Source organism: Podarcis cretensis (genome assembly GCF_951804945.1).
Source record: "Podarcis cretensis genome assembly, chromosome: 3".
NCBI classification, from domain to species: domain Eukaryota; kingdom Metazoa; phylum Chordata; class Lepidosauria; order Squamata; family Lacertidae; genus Podarcis; species Podarcis cretensis.
Genome location: NC_137172.1, coordinates 26,631,840 through 26,651,880, shown reverse-complemented (window position 1 = coordinate 26,651,880; position 20,041 = coordinate 26,631,840). Strand labels below are relative to the sequence as shown.

General features: G+C 43.2%; 1 protein-coding gene across 1 annotated transcript in view; it reads right to left on the bottom strand.

The window, feature by feature from the left end:
* The window catches only part of PPP2R5A (protein phosphatase 2 regulatory subunit B'alpha), a 44,056-nt gene extending 31,581 nt beyond the window's left edge, over positions 1 to 12,475 (bottom strand). Inside the window, exon 1 of the mRNA XM_079968811.1 lies at positions 11,446 to 12,475. Within this exon, the coding sequence (XP_079824937.1) occupies positions 11,446 to 11,599 (154 nt within the window). The 5' untranslated portion in view covers positions 11,600 to 12,475. The remainder of the gene's footprint in view (positions 1 to 11,445) is intronic.
* Between the last annotated feature and the right edge of the window lie 7,566 nt (positions 12,476 to 20,041).

The window sequence follows — 20,041 nt, the reverse complement described above, 5'->3', positions numbered from 1 at the left end:
CTGCTTTAAAAACTGAAATAGGTTTGTTATACATAAACTTTCTGTAGCTTTAGCTGTTGTTGTGGAAACACGGGAGCAACCATAGCAAAAATGGCAGCATAATGTGAGGCACATTGACAAACATGATTCACTGATCTTTAGTATCCATCCCTTTACTTCTTTTTTATTTACGAGTTGTGAGTTGGGACCACCTAACCTTTGGGTTTTGGCACAAGGCACCAGCAGCACCTTCACAGGCATTGTGCAGTGTTCCTGTCTATTTTGCAAAGTAGCTTTTTACAATTTAGAAACAAGAGGGCTGCTGAGTTTTTTATATAAGCCCTTCTCACTTCTACCATACCATCTATGCATATTCTTAAGAACTGCCTTCCTGATCAGATTGTTTTGCATCCTGCATCCTAGCAAATATTTTAAGACCAACAATGTGCAAGAAACACTATCACTCACAACTGATGGTACATAGCTTGCCTCTATCAAAGGTCTAAGGACACCCTGGCTGCAGTGTGACATTTTGTAACTATCTTGGCCGCAAGATTTATCACCAACAGGCTTGTCTACTCTCCTCAAGCATCTTTCCACACATTGCAAACACTTCAAAATATAGCCATAAATTTATTTCAGCCTACATTACTGGTTCCCAGTACCTGCCGACAGTCTTGATTTCTGCAAGGCAGGCCTTGCCTGGGAGACCCTTTGGTGACTACAGTCCATAGGGCAACTACATAAAGCAGAGCACCCTGTTAATGAAACGCCATCCCTGTAGACATTTGGTTTCCCCCCTCTCACTCTGTTTTCAGTTAGCAATTGGGAACTTTTTTGTTTCTGCATGACTTCAGTTCATAGTGGAATTGCCCACACATGTGCAACTTTTTAATGGGCATTATACTGTATTTTTATTGTATATTATATTTCACTGTTTTACTGCTTAATGTTTCATTCTTGAAAGCTGCACTGCGCTCTTTCCAAGAGGAACAGGAACTGTGGGGAATAAAAGTAACAATGATAATATATCAGGCACTGCATGAAATCCAAAATCATGTGAGCAGACTTCCACTTGTACATTAAAGATTCCCCTTCCTCTCTTCCCCCTGCAGACCCACACCATCCTCAAAATCTGCTCAGAGTTCTTCAAACAAACAAGATGAATTTTAACAGGGAGAAATGTAAAGTATTGCACTTGGGCAAAAAAAATGAGAGGCACAAATACAAGATGGGTGACACCTGGCTTGAGAGCAGTACATGTGAAAAGGATCTAGGAGTCTTGGTTGACCGCAAACTTGACATGAGCCAACAGTGTGACGCGGCAGCTAAAAAAGCCAATGCAATTCTGGGCTGCATCAATAGGAGTATAGCATCTAGATCAAGGGAAGTAATAGTGCCACTGTATTCTGCTCTGGTCAGACCTCACCTGGAGTACTGTGTCCAGTTCTGGGCACCACAGTTCAAGAAGGACACTGCAAACTGGAACGTGTCCAGAGGAGGGCAACCAAAATGGTCAAAAGCCTGGAAACGATGTCTTATGAGGAACGGCTAAGGGAGCTGGGCATGTTTAGCCTGGAGAAGAGGAGGTTAAGGGGTGATATGATAGCCATGTTCAAATATATAAAAGGATGTCACATAGAGGAGGGAGGAAGGTTGTTTTCTGCTGCTCCAGAGAAGCGGACACGGAGCAATGGTTCCAAACTACAAGAAAGAAGATTCCACCTAAACATTAGGAAGAACTTCCTGACAGTAAGAGCTGTTCGACAGTGGAATTTGCTGCCAAGGAGTGTGGTGGAGTCTCCTTCTTTGGAGGTCTTTAAGCAGAGGCTTGACAACCATATGTCAGGAGTGCTCTGATGGTGTTTCCTGCTTGGCAGGGGGTTGGACTCGATGGCCCTTGTGGTCTCTTCCAACTCTATGATTCTATTATTCTAACCCTCCAGAACAGATTTGAGGAGCACACAGGACAGCAGAGAGGCACAAAAAGTCTCACTGTCCTACTACAAGTCAGTTCAAAGGATGCAACACATTATTTCTAAACTCACCATATTCCTAGAAAGATTATCATAAGTTGGGCTACAATTCATACTTTATGTATTTGTTTAATATGACATATTTACCGAAAGAATAATGTGGCACTAATTACACAGCCATACCAGCCAGTTTCACAAGGCTAAAAAAGGTTCTTATGTAAGTTTTAAATGCATAGTTAGGGTCTTTCAAGAAGAGAAGAATAACCCACTTCTGGAACAATCATACTATATTTATATAAGCATACCGACAATTCAAATATGACAATTATTTTGTAGGCTGGATCTAGAAACATCACAGAAGCAGTTCAGTTAAACGCAGGTGGCGCTGTGGGTTAAAGCCTCAGCGCCTAGGGCTTGCCGATCGAAAGGTCGGCGGTTCGAATCCCTGCGGCGGGGTGCGCTCCCGCTGCTCGGTCCCAGCGCCTGCCAACCTAGCAGTTCGAAAGCACCTCCGGGTGCAAGTAGATAAATAGGGACCGCTTACCAGCGGGAAGGTAAACGGCGTTTCCGTGTGCGGCTCTGGCTCTGGCCAGAGCAGCGATGTCACGCTGGCCACGTGACCCGGAAGTGTCTCCGGACAGCGCTGGCCCCTGGCCTCTTAAGTGAGATGGGCGCACAACCCCAGAGTCTGTCAAGACTGGCCCGTACGGGCAGGGGTACCTTTACCTTTACTTCACACAGGGACATCCCATTGGTGAAAGATAGGACTCTACAGCACCATCAGTGTTATAACACATATAAAGCACTTTATCTTTATAAACGTACCTGAGTCCATAGTCCATATTTTAACTAGCATAGGATGGGTGGGGGTAGGCAAGAGACGCTAGCTAATTTCTAAGTGAGGGAACATTCTAAATAGCTTTTGAAGACTAAGTTACTACAAATCCAAAAAAGGAAAGAAAAACTGGTTCCAAGGCTTGTGACTATATACACTAACACAGGGATAGCAAGCATAGCCTAGCCGACAGTCAGGGATGCTGTAGACTCCCAATAGCATCTGGAGGACACCAGGTTGGCTACTCTTGCAATAACTTCACATTAGCTGTTTCAAGAAAAATAAAATCTCACCCCACAGTGAACTGCTTCATGAGAGACAGTATTAACCAACAATGAAGGGAGTGGGAAACAGTGCTGTGTATTGCCCTAAGTTTAAACCCATGCACTCATTAGGTTGGGCTTTCAACACATCACTCCATCTGTTTGCCACCTTCAACTAAGAAGAGGGATCCCTAGGCAGTGCACTGCTTCAGAAACAAACAAGATCTCTTCTCTCCCAATTTGTTCAAGTTTCCCCTCTTCTTTTAACATCCCTCCCCTTGTATCTCCCTCCGCCTTTTTCCCCATTGTGAATTGGCAGGCAAAGATCTGGGTTTTTTACTTTTGTACAACACCCAGCACATAAATAAAATATAAATATATAAACAAGGTGATAGCTATGATAATTATAGTAACAAATATTAGAAATTATTAGAAATAATAAACTGACATTCTGCTGAACTCTCTTAAGTCCTCTTGTACTCTGTCGTACAAGGGAAGAGAAGAGGTCACATTATTGTAATACCACACACGCAGCATTTCCCCCTGCTGAATATATGAATTGCAACCAATATCATTAGGTATTTTGTTTAGATTCCTTCTATACTGCACAAGACTGAACTTCCAAAGATGAATACATGTAAGCCCAGAGGATAAGATCTCCACTTATAATTAACATCTGGAGAGGGATGGAACAGGAACACTCATAGCATGTATAGAAAATGTCAGAACCAATTATTGCTTTAGCCAGCAGGAAGCCTCTATAACATGGAATACTGTGTGAACTAGGCCTCAAAGATCTGTTGATAAATGGACAACAGATTTGCAATCAAAAACCTTTAAAAATCAGTAGGTTGGACTGGATTCCCCCCCCATGGGTTTTTATCTATGAAAGGCAGGTTTAAAATATTATAAATGAATAGACTTCAGACCAGATAAAGTCAATTAACCTTCAGTAATATTTAATATTTCACTCATATTCAAATAAATAAGTTTATTCAATTTAACACCTGCACAACTAGAATCTGACTCAACTTGAATGCAATAAACATGGAAAAAGAAATTCAATACTATGCTGGCACAAAGATGCTGAAGATTAAAATAGAAAGGTTCTGCATGTGAAGACTGTCAATGGACTATATTTAGCAATTACTGTTCATGAAAGTGTATTTTTTTAAAATTAGACATTCTAAGGAGGTCACATCTTGAAGAACTTAAGCTATGAATAGTATCTTTGTTTAGAAGACATGGAAACTTTGCAATGCTATGTGAAAGCTGCGTTAATAAAACTGAAAATACCTTAAAAGCCTACATATTAAAAACACAATAGTTGTTGATCCACATTTCTAAAATTTAAGAATGTATATGTTCCTTCGTTTTCTTAAGAAATCAAGAGGCTAACGTTAAAAACAATTAACATAATAACCAATCATTACTGAAACAAAGCAAAAGGACACAAATAAAGGGACACAGTCTATCAAAATAAAAGCAACATATAGATTGATAGCTCCACTGCAGCAACTAAATCAGCAAAATACACACTGTGTTCAATTTCAAACCCTTGTCTAAAATGCCAAGCATTTCCCATGTATCTAAAACACTCAATATTGTGGTTAAAAGGACTTACTATAAAACTGTAAAAGGTATAAAGCAACAATTAAGGTGACCCTGGTCCTTATAAACATTTTGTGGAATAGATCTGCAGAGGCTGAATGGAACATATGACAGAAGGCGTAGGATGTTACATAACCAGACTACCTTCCAAGAGTTAGTATAATTTTTATAAGCCTTCAGCTGAAATCAACAAACTTCCAATTTTTTTATTTCTCATGAAATATATCAAAATCATTTAATATTTAAACACATGCAAAACAATTTCATATTAAAAACTATTTTTTGTACTCAAAATTAGGATAAAAGTATGTGCTTAAAAGACTCATTTAAAAAGGAAAGTCTTGAACAGATGCTGAAAAGGCCATGGGGAGAGCACATCCCAAATGCCCAATTCCTACATCATACAAATGGACCTCCTGATAAGAAACTCCCTGCAGAACACCCCCCTGGTTGGTTGCATATATAAAGGAGTGAGCTTTATATAGGTATTCCAGTACCAAGATGTATAGCACTCTGTTCACCAGTATAAGCATTTGGCACTTCGCCCAGTAGATAACCAGCAGTGTAATGTGATGGCAAAAGTCTGCCCAGGGAGCAGTCAAGCTGCTGTGTTTCACACTAGTTGCACTTCTGCTAAACTCCAGGAGCAGTCCCCACACACAGCACATTGCAGTAGTTTAACCTGGAGGTTACCACATTGACCAGGCTACCCAGGTCCAGAAATGTCTATAGCCATCTTACAAGCTGGCAAAACACACTCCTAGCTACTGAGTGCCTCTAGCAGAGATTATCCAGCAGCACCCCCAGACTACAAACCTGGTCCTTCAGGATAAGTATGGCCCCATTCAAAGCAGGCAATTGAGGGAACCATGAACCCATGGCACTTTTGTATTGCCAGGTTTGGGGCTCCAGTGAGCCTCCTAGCCATCTGCCAAGTCTAAGCCAGGAGCCCAGGTTCAAATGACATGCTAAGCTAAACCTTGATTTAGCTCACCACAGTGCGGAAATGAAAAAAGACCAGAAACTAAACGCTCCTCTCTGGGAGCCTGCATATTTACGCAGTCCCTACAAGCCACAGTTTGGCTTACCAAGTTGTGCAAATGAGGTCACAAGCAGAGATTCAAAGAGTAAGTCTTGCTAGTGAAAGGCCATGTAATGACTTCTGCTAGCACAATTGGGCTTTTCTACCCCCTCCCTCCTTCCATTCTGCCCCAAGGTGGCTTGGAGTAGTCAGCAGAACCCCCAGAACAATACACGGGGGGGGGGGATCGTTCCATCTGGCAAGCTGATATGCTTGTGTTGATGCAATGCTTTCCATAGCACTACACTGTAGGGACGCAGGTGGCGCTGTGGGTTAAAGCCTCAGCGCCTAGGGCTTGCCGATCGAAAGGTCGGCGGTTCGAATCCCTGCGGAGGGGTGCGCTCCCGCTGCTCGGTCCCAGCGCCTGCCAACCTAGCAGTTCGAAAGCACCTCCGGGTGCAAGTAGATAAATAGGGAACGCTTACCAGCGGGAAGGTAAACGGCGTTTCCGTGTGCGGCTCTGGCTCTGGCCAGAGCAGCGATGTCACGCTGGCCACGTGACCCGGAAGTGTCTCCGGACAGCGCTGGCCCCTGGCCTCTTAAGTGAGATGGGCGCACAACCCCAGAGTCTGTCAAGACTGGCCCGTACGAGCAGGGGTACCTTTACCTTTACCTTTACACTGGATCCTCTCTGAGTGTCTCATTTTAAGAAATCATTAGACGCCTATCTGGTTAACTAGGTTACACTGAAATTTAGTATAATACTGTACTCATGTTACATTTTAAGTATAATCTAGCCCAGATGGATTTATCAAACTACAGCATTTGATAAGAGTTTTTGAAAAGTTTGCCCACTGTAAAACTATGGTTAAAGTAACTGCTTTGCAATTATATCAGAATTCGCTCCCTTGAGAGTAGAAGAGGTACGGAACACTTCTGTCACACAAATTCTTGAATCCATATTTGGACACTCAGTTTTTAAATTGAAAAAAACCTGAGCCTCAAAAACCTCTCTCAGATCTTGAAATTCTTTGGCATATTTCCAATCCTTTCACTATAAAGGGCATACGTATCCACCAGGAGTCAACCTCATTTGGAAACAATCTAAAATAAACAGATTTGATTTCAGTGTTTTAAACAAATTGTTCTTTTTCTTTTCCAGAGTTGAAAATGTGAATGTTTCCACGGTGCTAACTACAGATTTACCACTGGGTGCAGTACTTTATGAAATCAATTCCCTAATTGTATTTAATCTAACATAGGCACCATCTTCCTGGAGCCCTGAGTGCCAAGATTCCCACAGTTTTTCCTGTGGGTGCCCAGTCTCTACCCCCTGCCGCCCACTGTCTCTATGGCCGCCTCCGCACAACACGGCCACCATGCATAACTTCCATGGCTGCCTCTGTGCACCACATGCTGGGCACCATGACTGTCACCTTACCTCTGGACCAGCGACTGGACCAGGACCTGCACCTCTACTGCAATGTCCTGGTCCAGTCGACGCCGCAGTGCTGGAGTGCATGCACCACGCCATCACGTGACACCATCATATCATAACGTCAGCACATTGCGGCATGGTGCACATGTGCTTCTATGTTCAATCAGCAACATGCTTTCTTAATTTGATATTCTATAGGTAGCAAACAACAGTAACATTTTAAGTCTAAATTATAAGGGTAAACCTAACAAGTGCTGTAAATGGAATCATAATAGTCCCAATTCAGTAAGCCCTGTAATATAAATGCATGAAGCAGTCCCCCCACTTAATTTTACCAGTCCATAGTGCCCACAAATCATAGTGCAAATCTGATCACATGACTATAACTAGTATCCCTTGTCCACCACCTGGATGAAGTCCAAGAGCGAGTATTTTTGCCATTTGCTCAGAACTGCAAAAGCAGGGGAAGTCACAAAGCACCTGCTGGGCACAATACAAAGCTGTTGGATTAGATTTAGCTAAGTGGGTCATATGTTGCACAGTCCTGTTAAAGAACTTGTTGCAATGTAGCACATAAGTTACAGATCAGCAAAATAAGGGATAAGTTCTGTTGTGCTTGTGGCTTTCCCATACATATCTGAACAAGGTCCTTCAGTTTGCTTTACAAACTATTCCTTATAAACGCTTAGTATAGAAAAAGCATATTTAAGACAATCCATCTATTATTCTCCCTCAACCCTTCAATTTCCAGAGAATGAAAACTGATTATGCAAGGCACTCCTTAACAAATAGCTTGTACAAGATGACCAATAACAGCTAACTGTCATGCATTTTAAAGACCACAAACTAGTGTCACCACCTAAAACAGCACATACTTCAGAATGACAAAAGGGAAGACAACAATGTCACAAGACCTGGAAATATTCCTCAATATGTAGAGCATGCTCAGTAGTCTACAAATTTTTGTTAGGATTAATTGCCAACTACTACTTGAAGTCACCATCAACTACTCTCTTCTCTGTTTTACTGAGGTTTAGGGCACATGCAGAGAACCAAGGAGAAAGGAAAGGTGGTTTATCTCCCTACCAATGGACTTTTGGAAAAGCTGTGAGCAACACCTTGCTACTTTGGTAGAAGTCAAATGGGAAATGAAGGAGACACCCTCTTCTCTCTGACCTGCAGAAAACAGTGAAATAAAGGTTGCCAAGACCTAAGGTGAAGACAGACTGTCCCATCTTCCCCACAATTCACAGAAAACTCAGGAAAATGTATCTATGTGCTGGGTATGTGGAAAAGAAATAAGGGTAGTTACCATTAGTAATATATAGAAGACTGAGTACAGTCATACCTCACGTTGTGCCCGCTTCAAGTTACGTCTTTTCAAGTTGCGTCCTGCGGCAACCCGGAAGTACTGGAACAGTTACTTCCCGGTTTCGCTGCTCACACATGTGCAGAAGTGCTAAATCGTGCCGTGCGAATGCACACAAGCAGCGCTTCTGGATGCGAACGCTTCGAGTTGCGGACGTGCCTCCGGGACAAATTACGTCCACAACTTGAGGTTCCAATGTATGCTACTTTACTTTCTTGCACTTATTTGGGGTATCATGACATAATGTTTCCAAGTATTTGCCACATAATAGACAACTTTAATGGACTACATGGCACTATATTCTTGCTATGGTACTTGCTTCTCTCTTTCCTTCCCTCACTATCTCTCTCCACACCCATTTTCTTACCCACCCTTCACTCAAAAGTCCCCAGTTGGGTTACATACAATTAAAAAATACAATACTTAAATCCACAAAAAATACAGGCAGCCCCCATTTATGTGAATTGAATATGTATGCGACCTTGTATACACGCCAAACACAGAAGCGACCCGAAAACATAAAGACATCACTGAAATGTCTCTTAAAGGGCGTGGGGGGCAGAACAGGGTATTTGTAGGCTTTTTCAAAGGGTTTCAATTATATGAGATTTCACTTATGTGTGCAGTGTCGCAGAACGTAACTCCGCATAAATGGGGGCTATCTGTACAATAAAACAGCACCACTCAAAATTAGAGGAATTTGACAAAACAACACCTCACTCCACCAAAAGTCTGGGCAAAGAAGTACACCTTGACATGACAAAAAAAGTTATACAGTATCAATGTAAGATGCACCTTAGTGAGAGCACTCCACAATGCATGGGCTACCACTGAAAAGGCCCTACGATGCACCGTTACCCTCAAACCTTTTTTTGGCAATGTCACCATGAGCTGAGCTCCCTGGGTGATCTTACTCAGATAGGTTGATATGGAAGTAGACAATACCTCACATGCTTTGGGCCCAAGTTGTTAGGACTTGATATTGTTGGAATATCTTTTGGGGACTTTTACTTACCATCACTATCAACATGCTTAGTTTATCCTGAGTTTATTGCTTCTGTTTTTATTGTATTTTAATGTCTTATTCTGGACCACTTTCAGATATTTTTATGAAAGGTGGTATACTACTTGAAACAAAAGAATAAATACATTTCCTATATATTGTGTATGCTAATTATATAAATTGGTATCCAATTTGCAGGTATTTCTACCTTCCAATAATTTCTAGTTTAGTAGAAATTTTACCTTAGAAATTATTTAAGCTGAAAAACATCACCAACTGAAGTTTCAGAACCTGCCTTATGAGTCATCGTTTTTTGATGGGCATGCGGTATATACACAGATAATGTGAGAAACTTGCTTTGGCTAGTCCTAGTCCCCCTCCTACTTCAATTCATTCACCCTACTTCTTGCCATCCAAAAATATATTCCAGTTGGTAGAAAAAGTAGAATTGGGATGAGGAACATGTAACCTTCCAGATGTTGTAGAACTATAATTTCCAACAACCCTGACCATGGCTGGCTGGGACTGATGAGCATTTTAGTCCAGCAACATGTGAAGAACCTCAGGTTTCCCACACCTGATGTGGAGAGAGAAAGGTAAAGAATAATAAAAATAATAATAAATTTTATTTATACCCCGCCCTCCCCAGCCAAGACTGGGCTCAGGGCAGCTAACAACCAATAATAAAAACAAGTTGATTAAAACACAGGGGCCTCTCTCTTCTGCCTTTTAAAGGGCTTCCCGCTCAACTACTAGAAAATAATTAAGCTAGCACCACCTGCTCAAGACACTATTTGAAACACATAGTGTACTCTGCCAGAATGTGTCACATCTTTGGATGGTCAAATATCCCTTCAAAAGACGTGGTATTTTCTTCATTTTCTAGACATGCTAGTGCAGTGCAAGAGTCTCAGTACTGCTCGTATTAGCATTATTAAAAAACAAACAGAACTCATTACACTACCCTACAAAAATGTCAGTCCTAACCCCTTTCAGCTCAAACTATCATTTTTTCATCATCTCCCCACTTTTTTAAAAAATGTGAAAAACTTTTTTAGACAGCCAAAAAAAAAGTGTTGAATTGCACGTAAGAATTCCAGTACTTCAAATTAGCATCAGAGTTGGTAAAAATGGAGTTTGGATTGTCATAGGCCTGACAAGCCCAGAAAAGAGGATAAAGAATTTCACAGAAATGCACACTTGCTAAACACTACTACTATGAGCTTCTGGGAGCCTAACTAATTGTGTGAGCACTCTTTAATTCCAGGGGGTGAAAGTAACACAGTACCACAGTTTTAAAGGGAAGGATACTTTGTACACTAATTTAAACAGCAGTAACAGCCCCTGGAGGAGATTACACAAAACCCAGAGAAGAATGAGGAAGGGGAGGACAGGTTAAAATTTATGAAGGCCTTGTTTTTGAGCAAGTTCTGCAGATTATGCCATAAACCTTGGTGCTCCCAGCCGGAGTTGGCCTGGGGGTCCTCTTTTGTCCCTGGTACTACCCACAAATGCATCAAGCCAACATTTTGCATGGCCAACTCCTTAAGGCAGGGCAGGAAAGCATGAAATTCTAGCAGCTCAGGGAACAAGGCCCTTAAAAGTGTAAGGTCTTCAAAACAGGAAAGCACCTAATCCCCTGAAAGCTGTCGAAATGCGAACCTGTGGCAGTATATTTCGCAGGGGAAAGGGATAAAAGGTAGAGTTTTAACAAGGCTGCGGAGAGGAAGTTTCGGAACAAGAGTTGCGCCTTAACATGGAGTAAGAGAGGGCAGTGAAACGGGCTGCCGCGAAATTTAGAGGGTTGGCACAAGGAAGCAAGCAGCACGTAGGCGGCGGCGAGAGGAAGTCTCTTCCCGCAGAAGGCAGCACCTGTAGCCCGGGGCTAAGTGAGCTGCAGCTCGCTCGATTCCTCCCTAGGAGATACATGCGGTATAACTGATACATTACCTTTGAGCTGGGGCAGCGGGAAGAGCTCCGCGGGGCTGCTTTGGGTGCGGAACTGCGAAGACCCCTGCGACCGCTTCTGCTTCTGAGCCTTGCGCACCGACCTCCGCGTGAAGCCGTCCACTTTCTCCGCGGCGGAGATTGCCGTCGCCGACATGGCTGGGGAAGGAGGAGGCACGAGGGGGGATCGCCTCTCCCTTGAAGCATATAATCACGCCGGAGGGGTGGGGGGGAGGGAGGGAGGGAGGAAGGAAGGCAGAGCAAGCGGCGGCGGGCGAGAAGACACCACCAGCCAAGGAAGGAGGAAGACACTTAATCCAGTGCGCCAAGGAATAGGGGCCGCGGGGGGGGGCGGTTCTTCCAAGTCCAAAAAAAAAACAACCCAAGAAAGGGGGAAGAATCCAAACACCTTCCAAAGGGGGAGGGGGGAGAGGCTGTTTATCCAACACCTCAAAGAAAGAAGGCTCTTAATCCGACACCCTTGAGAAGGGAGGGGATACACTTAATCCGATACCCCAAAGGAAAAAAAGGGGTTTCCAAATAATGGATACTTTTCCGAGGAAGAGACCAAATGAGGGTTAAACCAGGGGGGGGGGGCGGCACGCAGCAAAGACCCGCCCCCGCTGCGTCCTCCAAATCAGCCGAGCCGCCGAAGGAGAGAAAAACAGAGCAGGAAACTTTTATTCTTCCTCCCGCCCGCGACGTCTCTTCGCCGCCCGCCCGCGAGCGGCAAACTTTGGCGGCGCGCGGTCTCGTGAGGAGGAAGGGGGCGCTGTTCTCCCGCCACCCGCCGCCTCAGCCAGGCTCGCTGTCGCCTGGGCCGCCCCGCCAGGCGCTCGCTGTCATGAGCCGGGGTTCCTCGGCGACTCCTGAGGGAAGGACGGCGGCGGAGCGGGAAGGGGAGGGAGGGAGGGAGAGAGGCCAGGGCCGCGCAGCCTCCTCTTCAGCCACCGTCGGGAGCCCCCGGCGCCTCTTCCGCCAACATCTTGTCACGCCAGCGCCCCCCGCCGCCGCCGCCGCTTCTCCTCTTCTTCCTCCTTCTCCTCCGAGGCCGCGCGCAACGTAACAGCGGGGGAGGGAGGGGCGCGGAGGCGGCGAACCTTCCACTCGAGAAGCGGCGCGCAACTTGCCGCGAGCGAGCGCGCTGTTAAGGGCAGCCGAGTTCCGACTCGGAGGAGGGGGCGGGGCCAGCGGCGAGGGGAGGGGAGGAGGTAGAGGAGCAGGAGCAGGAAGGCGGTTGGAACAGCCGTTGGAGGACGCCGGCCCGAGGGTAACTGACAGGAGCGCAGCAGCCAATCGGAGAGGCGGCGGGGCGGGCGGCGGCGGTGGTTAAAACGAATTGCATTCTGTTGGGCGGGACAAGCTGGAAGCCAAGCGACGCGACCTCTGGGGAACCGGGCGAGTGACACCAGGATTTGCCCAAAGCGAGGGGGTCAAGGGCGGGGTGTGGTGCGGCGGACGCGATTGGGTCTACGGCCGCGGAGGCGGGACGAGCGGGCAGCCAATGACGAGTTGCGATCAGGACTTTTCGTTGGTTTGTTTTGAGGTGGGAGCTCAGAGGGGCGCCAGGAGGGCAAGAATCCCACCCGGCAGTTTTCGGGGCTTGTGAGGTTGCGTTGGTCTGCTTCTTGTGTTTTTCTTCCGGGAAAGGTCATCGTTGTTGGCTTTTGGGTCCCTAGCGGCGGGACGGAGAGCGAGGAGTCCGCAAGAAACTTAAGCAGCCCAGTCTTATTCATCTTTACTTGCAATTAAACCCTGTTCAACCAGTAGAGCTTACTCTTGGGTAAGCAGGCAGTTACTAACTTTTGCCTTCTCTCTTTCCCACCGCTCCTCTGGAGATGCAACATTTCCAGAAAATTTTAAAGCTGTGTGGAATAAAGCCCATTTCCCCTTCTCCCAGCACAGCTTTTTCGTGCACACAAAACAGAAAAATTGAGAAATTGTGTGTGTGTGTGTGTTATATTTATATATAAATATAACCCAGCCAGATAGCCAGATATAGGATCAGCGAAAGGTCTGGGAAAAGAGGGATGTTTTTGCCTGGCACCTAAAAATATGTAACACAGGCACCAGATGAGTCTCCCTGGGGAGAGCATTCCACAAACATATGTGCAATACTTATCAACCCCAAATGTATGTTACTGCTTTAGCAACATAAAATGTATTGTTCCAAAGCTAAGGTTGAATAAAATTGTCCCCTTTGGCATATTTATTAAATTTAAGATGTACCAAGTAAGATTACAATATACCCACACAGTCCACTTCCTTCTGTGGGTCTTGGTTAAAGCTCACACCCCTGTTTGCAGTTTCTGCCCCACTGCCTTTTGACCTTTTATTATCCCCAGCGAAACAAAGCAAGAAGCTGCTTGTTTCCCATTCTGCAGCAGTGCGTCTGTGTCCTTCAAGGGGCAAGGTGAAAAGGTTGACCACAAAGAGGGAACAGGTCAGAAGGGCAGCAGAAACAGGATGATTGCTACTAGTAGTATCTACAGACTAAACCAAAGGTGACTAGGAGACGCAGCCAGCAATTCACAAGCGACGGAGGCCCTGCATGTTCCTCTAACGAAGATTACTGCACCCATAATACAGAAATTCATTTTGAATTGAAGTGTTGTATTTGCCAGTGCACTAATGCTGTACATCTTAAAATAAAACATACTTAATAGAGGGTTTTTCCAGTGTCCTTCAAAATATGTCAGTTTTTAAGATGGAAACATTTGCAAAAAGTCCTCTGGAAAAAAACACCTTTTTTAAAAATTCCCTGGGTGAGGTGTAATAGGACCTTCACACCTCTCCCCTCATTCCATTTCTTCTGGCAGGAGGGAAAGGCTTGACCTCTTAAATATTAGCCAGTATGTAATACAACTTTTTAAAGTGCATTAGCCCTGGAGAGGCAAAGCAGTCCAAATTATGGAAAGAGGTTCAGTTTGTGGTGTTGTAACAGTGCCTGGAAACAAGTGTGCAAATAGCAGCTGTTTCAGAAGGGGAAAACAACTTTTTGAAGCTTCATTATTGGTATGTTAGGAATAGCAGCTGTGAGCCTCTCTTTAAAGCCACATACACACAGGATGGGTCTTGTTTACACATTCTGGGAGAGTGTATTTACTAAATGACCATTTATAATGCATGTGTGCGATGTTCTTCACACCTGAGCACCTCTGCATGATGGAAGAGAAAGAGTTGCTATGCCATATTGCAAACAAATGTGTGAAGTGTTCCTAATTCTGCCATTCAAGGAGATGTGATTAAGATCTAATCATAGACACCCTGCAGCTCAAAAGCTTGTGTCTGGTTTCAAGAGCCTACATTAGTGTTGTGTATGCAGCATCTCATCAAATTCTGGAAGCTGTGCAGAGACTTGTTCAACTGTGCTGCAGGCCTGCAGTCTTGTGCAGCCAAACAACTTTAGTCTGTTTTGCTCAACCAATCCTACTTTGGATTCTTTCTTGGATTACTGCATCAATTAAGAACTCTGGAACAGAGACAGGATTCCTTGCTTCTGTAATGTCTGCACCTCAGTGAGGTTCCACCAACAGAACTCTCCTTCCCTCAAAAGTTGTTAATGGAGATGCTGAATCTGACATAACCCCCTAAAGTTTAACATGTCTTTGCTGTCCTTGCTATGGCTTTTCATCCGTGGCCTTCTTTTATGTCATATCCTCAATTTTCATCTTGTTAAAAGAAGGGTGTTTGCCAAATTGTTTAGAAAAGAAGAAAAGAAGACCCAGCAAATAATTATTTAATCCTAAACATAACTGGCATTTAATTTTAGGAATAATTTTTTGTTTTGACCCTTCCTTTGAAACCAGTATCCCTGTAATTTGCTGCAGCCTACTGGTTAAGTCCAATTTCCCATGTGGTTTCTCATTCCTTATGCCTTCTTTAAAGGACAACTCATGTGCTCGCTCAAATATGATCACCAATTAATAGCAGTTTACGAGGCAGGTAATCTCTTTGAGTGGTGCAGTAGAGATAAACCTCAGCTCCCACTGAGAGAACAAATGAGAAGTCAAAGATAGAGCAGAATTCAGTTTTTCAGCCATAGACATGTAAATCAATACTCTTTCCTTCTCAGTACTAACAGATGCCTTTAAGTGGTGAGAGTGGAGTTTGGAATTTTGCCACACTAGCAAGATTGTGTCAGGAAATTGATGCATTTGTATACTGTGATCTCCATGATGATGGGTAACTGTTTATGAAAAATAGCCTGAACTGTTCCATTTATACACTATCTTTTTTATTTCCTTTTGGCGGGATTATAGTATTGGCTCCAGGGCTTTTAATAGCTTAGAAGCTATAGTATTTAGTGCTGCACTACTTTGACAGGAAATGCTCCACCTGCTGAAAATTTCTCTTCTCTACATCTATTAATAAGAACCTGAGGACAGCACCCTCTGCCATTAGCTAAGGACAAGGGCACTGGGAGACCTTCTAGCAACAGCATCACAGCAAGATGGAGACCAACCTAGCCCTGTCAGTGGGCCAAAGGAGGACTTGTTATAAAAAACACTCCCAACTGCTGGTTGCCCTGCAGAAGCAAGAAGGCCCTCTCTGGTCCCATCCATCAGCTAAAGGAGCAAGAGGCATCAGTTGCCAGTCACAGGGTTTTTTTAAAAGCTGATTTTCCAACTGCACAAATTCCCCATCAGTCACTCCCTTCACTATATTTTCCTACCTTTCTCTGGAGGCCTAGAATCATAGAACTGTAGAGTTGGAAGGAACCTTGAGGGTTGAATCTCAACTAAAGCAATGGGAGATGGCCATCCAACCTCTGCTTTAAAATCTGCAGGGAAGGACAGTCTGCCTCATCATTCAACAACTGTGAAATCAGGATAGTCTCTTGGATTTCTTGTTCTTCAAAATGTTGATTGTGAAGAAAACATTGAATGTTTGTCTATTTTGCCTCAAGTTCTTTAAGATATTTGGGGACATAGGAAGCTGCCTTATGCAGAGGCAGCTCATTGGTCCATCTACCTCTGGATTGTCTACAGTGACTGGAAGCAACTTCCCAGCATATCAGGCAGGAGTCATTCCCCAGCCCTACCTAGAGAATCCTGGGATTGAACTTGGGACCTTCTGCATGCAAAGCAGATCCTCTAACAATAAGCTGCAGCCCCTTTTGATTTATCAATTTTAAGAAAATTAAATAAAAGTGCATTTACTTTTGTTGTGTCAACAAACAATAACAAATGAAACATAAAATGTTGGTCTACATTTTTGCTACTGTACTTGTTTGGCTTCACAAGCACTCAGTCTGCTTTCACAAGTGGGACTATCCTGTTGCTCAAATGCATGGCAAGACTCCTGTCTCATTCACTGCAAATTGCACAGGCTATCTGGCACTCAATAAATGAGAGTCCTTAAATAACACTGGAACAAATTGTCCGAGAGACCATCTGTTGTCTCCCCCTTGCATCTTAGGATTTGAGATAGAGGGATTGGAACTGAGATCAGGAGGTACTTAGGAGGAACTTAGGGACTCCTAAGTAAGATCACCCTTCAGCTTAGGTTGTGTTGAAACCTATTTGTAAATAACAGCTTCAGAAACAAACTACTATGGGGAAGTATTTCAGTTTTAGGAGTGTGCTTTTGTCAGTTACAGTTGTGGCTATTCTCTTTGGGGTTCTTCATTCCATTTTTAAAAATAGTTCTGTGTGGAACGCTCATATGCCAAATGCCTCATACAGATATAAAACTGAATATGTCACGTACATAAATAGCAAATGTTCCCTGACTATCCTGGCCCTTGACTGTTTACAATTATTTCAAGGTCCCAGGACACCTGCAACAATGTGGTGTAATTTGGAAACCCATAATGGCACATCAAAGATATAGAATCATTTGACAATCCGTTAAATTTAATAAAGGTATACTATTCAATTTAGAATCTAAATAGTGATTTTTCTACAGCCACCTTTAACTACATAGCTGCCTAGACCTTCAGCAGATAAAGCAGGGCAGCCAAATGGGTTCTCTCCAAGCCTTTCCCTTTCCCTGCCAGGTTTTCTATATGCAGGAAATTCTTTTGTGTGGAGTATTCACTCCTGTCAGCCTCAACAGCAGGCTGAAGCAGGGATGTTACAAACTCTGATGTGCATCTCCTGGACTAATGTGCAGATCATAACTTAATTATCCAGTTGCTTTTGCACAAACCAAAAGTTCAAACAATAATGTGTATTTTGAAAGAAAATATGTACCGACATGTATTTAAATGGGCATTTTGTGCATATTTCGTTATTACAGATTAATGCGAAAGCAGGATAAAAGCTACTGATGGGTGAACACAAGCAGAAGTTGTGTGGATCAGAAATAGATTCTTCCCATCCCTGATCTGAACAGGAACAGGGACAGATTTAGTAGTTTACCATCTCTCTTGTTTGTAAAAACAAGAGAACAGAAGCCACAACCCAGAGGTGGTTTAGTGACTAGAGAGTGGGGCTTGGCTGTGGGAAGCTGAGAGTCTAATTCTTCCATCTTGCTGTAAAGCTCACTGAATGGCCTCAGGCAAGTCACAGACCTGATGCAGATGCCACAATCTCAGCTTCACAAACCACGGTATATTGAGCCATGATTGTAATGGCTGACTTGGATCAATGCTTCTTAACCTCCTTCACTCAGGGTTGCTTTGAGGAGTTTAGAGGCTGGACATGAAAGACAGGACTGGAAATAATAACGAGCATTTATTCCACTTGAAAATGGGAAAATACATCTGAGTCCTTGTTGCCTTTTATGGGGGGTGGGGGGTGGAATTTGTAGAAAACCAGCAATTTTGTAATGTACAGAAGCCACAAAAGAAAATGATTATGTGTCAACTAATCTGTCTCAGAAGAGTTAGGAAGCACAGATATTTCAAGAAACTTGCTAAAGCATAAAAAGGCAACCAGTCTAACAGAAAACTTAATGGTTAGCATCCTGTCAGCTTCTTAGCAGGCTTTTACCATGAGTTTAATACCTGCCTGAAATAATCTCCAGCTGGAAAACAGGCAGTGCTGGTGAACAAAACTAATACAGTACAAAGCAAATGCAGTGGATCTCATTAATAAAGTCTCCATTATTTAGGATACACAGTGACTGCGTATCATTTATGTAACATCATTGTTCTGTTCAGATTGCACTACTGTTTATGTGAGCATAAGGTAAAGGTAAAGGACTCCTGGACGGTTAAGTCCAGTCAAAGGCAACTATAGGGTACGGTGCTCATCTTGCTTTTCAGGCCGATATATTGGGAGGGAGTAGTGTCTCTCCAAGGTTTCTGATATTTCATGTCATTACCGGATTCATTTGGACATTTTTTGACTCGAGATGGGCAGACATCATCAGTGGTTAATTGTTTCTATAGTGTGTTGTTTCAAACAGACATACAGAAAAGATTTTTAAATGATTCTGGGCATGGGGAAAGAGACATGCACATGTCACATTCCATGCATGTGGTGTCTCATTTAAACCATGCCACCAGCTGCCACGTGTTCAGCATTAGCGTAACAGAAGAGTTCCCACATGGGTCATGGAACTCTGGTATGCTGGTGCCACATGACTCAATTTAAATGAGATGTTGACTGCATGGAATTAGAGACTCATGAATCTCTTAATTTCAGATTCTGTTTTACTCATTTTTTGTATCTTATGCTCAGTTTGCCCCATTTTGTTATCAGTTTGTGATTTTATTTATTGCAAATAGTTTCACACAAAATTTTGTGTGTTGTACACTATTTTCACTAATATACACTCCTTTTTGCACATTTTCACCTATGCTTTTTTCTACACATTTGTTTTGGCTGAAGAGCTATATTGCAAATTCATAAAAGTGTGACATTCAAACAAAAGCTGCCATTTGGTTTGGGAAGTGCAAATTAGGGAGGTTTTCATTAAAACATGAACAGAAGCAATTTCACCTCATTTCTACATGGAGCTACTGTCTAATTACATTTTCCCAGCATCAAATGTAAATCAGGCCTCATGATAAATAGATCCCACCAAGTAACACAGCTTGCCTCAGCTGAACCCATGATAGACTACAGTCAACAGCTTGCTGCAGACATTTTACGGCTGTCACTTTGCATATGCAGGAAAATAATAATATGATGAGCAATGCACACATTTCTACTTATCTTTCCTGCATGTGATGTGATGGAAAACAAGATTCTTCACAACCACTGGAGAGAAAAAAATAGCATTCTATATTTATTGTTCTAACTTCTTGTCATGTGGCTCTCAAAGCAGATTTTGGAATACATTATATAAGGTAAATGTTCACATACATTTCTTTAAACTGGGACATGGCAAAACATTAGAAGGTTGGGACTAAACAGTAAGAATAAAATGAGCTGGTGAGTCTAAAATACTAAGCTAAACAGTACCTACACGTGATTTTTCCTTCCTACTTCCAACACTATGAACCACTCAAGAATACAGTGCTTACATACTGATGATAATAAATGCAGTATCAGTTGCTACTACCACAGAAAATCTGATCTTACAGAAGAAACTCGGGCTCCCAAGCCCACAAAAAGCAATACTACTATTCCATTCTGCTTTGTGCAGGTGAAACACTAAAGCTGTCTTGATTCAGCTTCCCACAGAGCTGAACACATTCATTAAG